Source organism: Centroberyx affinis, unplaced genomic scaffold (assembly GCF_046629955.1).
Source record: "Centroberyx affinis isolate AG114_WGS23_722 - 3 ecotype Tasmania unplaced genomic scaffold, CSIRO-AGI_Caff_v1 ptg000402l_1, whole genome shotgun sequence".
NCBI classification, from domain to species: Eukaryota; Metazoa; Chordata; class Actinopteri; order Beryciformes; family Berycidae; genus Centroberyx; species Centroberyx affinis.
The window spans coordinates 230515-236567 of NW_027279070.1; the positions used below are offsets into that span (position 1 = coordinate 230515).

Consider the following 6053-nt stretch of genomic DNA (forward strand, 5'->3'; position numbering starts at 1 on the left):
AGACTCTCAGCTCTACTCAGGAAAAGTGAGCGATGTCTGCTGGGTTAAACCAATAAACCAATTTCCAACCGGTTAAACTCCTGAGGAGAGGCTGAAAGGCATGCTGGGAGATGAAGTCTTTGCCTTTTTGCGTGCGCTCCCAGGCTTTAAACCCCGCCCGCCTGCTGCCTCTCTTCACGCTCCGAGACACGGCAAGCCCAGAAATCTTCAGAGACAGACGATGTTTCAATCCAGGCTGGAGTGACAATCTTGAAATTCTGTGAAATTACTGAACGGACATTAAAGCAGACGGTGGGGAGACGGACGGCAAGCGAGTTGCCTCTCTGTTTTGATCCTCGAGGGGAAGTGTGTGTTTTCTTTGGGGCGGGGGGGGGGGGGACGGGGGGGACGGGGGGGGGGGGTTCAGTCGCTGCCTTGCTCAAAGACACTTCAGCAGGGAGGAGGGAAACGAGCGGATGAGCGGAGGATCGAACCGTCGGACAGGAGAGGAGAGGCGGGTTGAGGGGGGATGATGTCATCGTGTCTGGGTTGGTTCTTTACACTCCTGGAACACACGCACACACACCACACACACACACACACACACACACACACACACACACACACACACACACACACACACACACACACACACAGAGGCAGGAGTCACACACTGAAGAGAGACAGCTCATGGAAAGATAAACTTGTTGGGTTTCATTTTAAAATGAATATAAATGCAAACAGGGTTCCCACACCTGGAGATCAAATTCAAAAACTTTTTGAAAACTTTCGGACGATCTGTTTATCTCACAATATGCGTCGATACATGATCTGAGGTTCAGGATCAATACAGCCAGGATACGATGTGATCAATAAAAGTTCAGTGACAACAGAGTCTGACTGTGCAGAATTCTGTTTATTTCTGAGACTCAAATCTTTCCAGCGATGCCATTGGCCGCTAGAATGTAAACAACAATTTAAAAATGTCATTACAAAGTGACAATAATATAATTTGGATGGAGAGCTTGTGAAACTGTGATGGTCAAGAGTCTCATTAGTGATTACTACAGCAGAATAACATGGAGCTGATATCACCATTCATGTTCCTGACAGCAGAATAACATGGAGCTGATATCACCATTCATGTTCCTGACAGCAGAATAACATGGAGCTGATATCACCATTCATGTTCCTGACACAACAGACGCACTGACACATTTTTGTATTGAGAGATATTGAATTTGGATATATCATCTCGTCCCAAATTAATCTCCATACTGATGGATCTGGCTTCTGCTTTAATAGTAGTACTTTCAAGGCCATCCATTCATTTTCAAAAACTTTTAAGGCTTTATTTCATTTTAAATCTACAAACTATTTCCAGGCCTGTGGGAACCCTGTAAAGCTCATAATAGGTTTTCTTAAAACAAAAATATTGTTTAAAATAAATGATTACTCAACATTTCAAAAATATGTATTGTTTAATTGGATAATAAGATAAAACAGGTTAAACTACATTGTGATTTTAGACACTACTGTGCACAGTTTCTTAGAAAACAAACTGCTGCAATGTTATTAAAATATAATATAACATAACATAATACGGTTATGACATATCCTCAATGGAAACACTGGATTTTGGCTTGAATGACTTTAGTAAAATTCAATAAAGGCTTTAAAGGGATTACAGGAATAGAGTAAGAGTGTGTGTGTGTGTGTGTGTGTGTGTGTGTGTGTGTGTGTTCTTACCGGCTATAAGAGGCTGTTCCTGCCGTTCATGCTGGGGCCTTTAGACCTCATCTGCTCCTGCACCGAGCCCGACTGCGCACACACCACACACACACACACACACACACACACACACACACACACACACACACACACACACTATAAGTATAATTTATGCATGCACATAAATGTCCTTCACAGAGGCACATGAGCTGCAGCACCAGTGGAACCAGTACAGAGAAATATATTTTTAACCACATTTTTATATGTATATTAAACTGTTTCTGTTTTTATGCCTTTATGTAGAGGAACCTCTGCTTTAATATCTTAAATATCTGCTATAAAAATGAGTTTTTTGATTTTGTAGCTCATATCCATGTGATCCAGAAAAAAAGCAGCTTTTTGCTGTTCAACATCAGATCCGAGTCACATGGAGGGAACATTTGTTGGATTTGGGGCTGGATTTCTTTATGGCACAAAGTTTGTTTGACATCTTTTAAAAACACATAAACAATAAGGCAACAGAAGAATAATTTGCGTTATATGTATGGTCATTTTACACAAAATATAGACTTTACTCTTTTACAGGTTTTGGGTACATTGCCTTTTATTCTGAAGGGCTGCGTGAACAGCAGCGTAAGATGGAAGCTAAAGCTATTGCTGGCTCGCTGATGACTAATCAAAGTCATCAGCTGCATTTTGGAAAAACTAAAGGCTTGATTGGAACTTTGATGGTAACATGATGGTCTACATGATACTAAAGCTGCAACAAGCCAACGTTTGCGACCACTAGAGGGCGACAGAAACAGCAACACATTTATAAATGACACACAGAGAAGCCACTCCTCCCTCCCTCCACTGCACTACGGAGGCCTACCAAGGACAAACATTGCAAAGCAGCATGCATAAATGCTAACAGCTAAGCTAACCGTACCTACAGAATCTCAATTTGACAGATCTTTCCCCTGCTGAAGGTCACATGTCCCACAATGACAAGTGAAGAGGCAGGCAGCAAGTTTACTAGTTTTAACAGTTTACTAGTTTAACAAGTTTACTAGTTTAACAAGTTTAGCCTACTAGTTTAGCAAGTTTACTAGCTTAACAGTTTACTAGTTTAACAAGTTTACTAGTTTAACAAGTTTAGCCTACTAGTTTAGCAAGTTTACTAGCTTAACAAGTTTACTAGCTTAACATGTTTACAAGTTTAACAAGTTTACTAGTTTAACAGTTTACTAGTTTAACAAGTTTACTAGCTTAACACGTTTACTAGCTTAACACGTTTACAAGTTTAACAGTTTACTAGTTTAACAAGTTTACTAGTTTAACAGTTTAACAAGTTTACTAGTTTAACAGTTTACTAGCTTAACAAGTTTACTAGCTTAACACGTTTAGAAGTTTAACAAGTTTACTAGTTTACTAGCTTAACACATTTACTAGTTTAACAAGTTTACTAGCTTAACAAGTTTACTAGTTTAACAGTTTACTAGTTTAACAAGTTTACTAGCTTAACACGTTTACAAGTTTAACAGATTACTAGTTTAACAAGTTTACTAGTTTAACAGTTTACTAGCTTAACACATTTACTAGTTTAACAAGTTTACTAGCTTAACAAGTTTACTTGCTTAACACGTTTACTAGTTTAACAGGTTTACTAGTTTAACAGTTTACTGATTTAACAACTTTACTAGTTTAACAAGTTTACTAGTTTAACAGTTTACTGATTTAACAAGTTTACTATTTTAACAAGTTTACTCGCTCACTTCATCGATTCTGCCATTATGAGAGTTTTTTCCAGGACTGGGAGGGGGAGAGCGCTGCTTTGAAACAGCGAGGGAGGAGAAAAAATGAAAAGCTACTGAACGGAGCGGCAGGAGCTTCGTTCAGGAGCGGAATTTGACAACAAGCTTTAGAAAAGAGGAGAAGGGTTAGACGGTCTGATGCTACTGCAGGTTCAGACCTGGAGGAAGATTTAAAGTTTGAAGTTTTGCAGAGAAGTCTTTGGGAAGCTAGTGTGGCGTGACCAAATGAAGCCACCCAGCCTCTCTTTGAGGCAAATGTGTAGTGATGTCAGCAGCAGTGCAGTGACATCACATGTGTGACTGTATCCATCAGACTGTTTTCAGTTTTCAGTTCACAGGCTCCGGCTGTCGGAGAGAAGCTGAAATAGAAACAGCAGAGGAAGGAAGCAGCGCTGTGTGACAGGACACACACACACACACACACACACACACACACACACACACACACACACACACACACACTCACACACACAGGGTGGCTTTCTTTTGCCAGCTGTAGCCCCCATCTCCCTCCCTCCACTCCCTGTCACTGTTCTCTGTGTCTCCAAGAGAGAGGGGGAGAGAGAGAGACAGAGAGAGAGAGAGAGAGAGAGAGAGAGAGAGAGAGAGAGAGAGAGAGAGAGAGAGAGGCTGTATGGTCCAGGATTCGACTGATATGTGTTTCCAGTGTTTTCTACTGTCCTGTCCTGGTTCTACTGTGTTTTCCTCTGCAGTGACTCAGTTCAGTTGCAGTTATTACAGTTTGATCCTGTATATCCTTATATCACATGATCTGGTATTAAAACGTCTGCTGTGTGGTTTGTTCTCAGCGTGGAAAAGTTTCTCTGGATTCGTTCCTCCTTAAAAATATCGCTGTTACTGACGGTCTGAACAGTGAGGGGGGATGTGTGTGTGTGTGTGTGTGTGTGTGTGTGGGGGGGGGGGGGGCACAGTGGAGCTTTGTTGGATCAGGAGCTGCAGGTGGCAGTGAGATGGGGATGGGAATGGGGGGTAACATCACTGAATACCAGTACATAACCCCCCCCCCCCACACACACACACACACACACACACACACAGACACAGAAAGAGAGATACAGAAACACACAGAAAGCAGAGTGACAGCGGTTCCATCACCTTGGTTTTAGTGGAGAGTGAGACACTGAATACTGGAATTATTTGGGGAATTTTTGGTCAAATATAAAGATGCAGAGGCACGAAATATCAGTATCAGAGAGAGAGAGAGAGAGAGAGAGAGAGAGAGAGAGAGAGAGAGAGAGAGCTCCATACCGGCTGTAGTCCCTCGGCCATCTCTCCAGAGCCGATGTGTGTGAGGTGCATGAAGTTGGTCGGCTCTCCGATCATACTGCGGTCGATCTTCCTCCTCTTCTTCTTCTGAAGGGAGACACACACACACACACACAGAGAGAGAGAGAGAGACAGAGAGAGAGAGAGAGAGAGAAACAGGTCAGTTAAGAAGACAGGTCAAAGGCCCACCATCCAAACATGTAGGAACAAAATGGGAGTGTATAGCAGTGTGTGTGTGTGTGTGTGGGGGGGGGGGGGGTTAGGGAGTGAGTGAGAGAGGGAGAGAGTAAGTGAGCTCATGTGTGTGTAAGTATGAGTGACTTATGGAACAAATGTGCTTGTGTGTGTGTGTGTGTGTGTGTGTGTGTGTGTGTGTGTGTCTTCCTGCATTCATAACTGACAGTCTGTCCTCTCGTTCTGTCTGTGAGCTCATCTGATGTGTCGCTACACGTCCACATACCCCGAAACACACATCATCTACCTCTCTCTCTTTCTCTCCCTCTCTCTATCTCCCCCTCTCTCTCTCTCCATCCCTCTCTCCCTCTCTCTCCCTCCCTCTATCTCTCTCTCTCTCTGTCTCTCTCTCCCTCCCTCCCTCCCTCCCTCCCTCTCTTCCTCTCTCTCTCTCTGTCTCTCTCTCTCCCTCCCTCCCTCTCTCTCTGTCTCTCTCTCTCTCCCTCCCTCTCTATCTCTCTCTCCCTCTCTCCCTCCCTCCCTCCCTCCCTCCCTCCCTCTCTTCATCTCTCTCTCTGCTCTCTCTCTCTTCTATGTTTCTCAGTCTGTCTCTCCCTGACACACACACACACACACACAGACACACACACCCTCAATAATATCTTCTGCTCCCATTCTCCTTCTGCTTCACTCATTTGCTCTTTTGCATTTCTTGCATCTCTGACTCTCTACTTATCTCAAGCTCTCATCTGTCTTCCCTCTTTCTATCTTTTTGTCTCTCTTTCTGTCTCCCTGTTCTCTCTCTCTCTCTCTCTCTCTCTCTCTCTCTCTCTCTCTCTCTCACACATACACACACAAGCACACACACATATTGCTGAGTGCAGTCTTTTCTTCCAGGTCAGTGTGTGTGTGTGCGTGCGTGTATGACGGTGTTGTTTTTTGTCCGGTCCTGCTGCCTGATGACAAAATAGATGTCCCTCATTAACAAAGGCCTGTGCTTGATCACACAGGATCATTCTGGTTACTTACACACACACACACACACACACACACACACACACACACACATAAAGACACACACCTAAA

The 6053-nt window shown here is 43.3% G+C and overlaps 1 protein-coding gene across 1 annotated transcript; it reads right to left on the minus strand.

Annotated features, from left to right (window-relative positions):
- Positions 1 to 409: 409 nt before the first annotated feature.
- Positions 410 to 4886, minus strand: cdc42se1 (CDC42 small effector 1; the record flags this gene model as incomplete). Its single annotated transcript, XM_071516437.1, has 3 exons — positions 410 to 544; positions 1729 to 1800; positions 4776 to 4886. Coding segments are annotated over 2 exons (180 nt in total), but the record flags the coding sequence as incomplete, so codon positions are not given.
- Positions 4887 to 6053: the final 1167 nt, after the last annotated feature.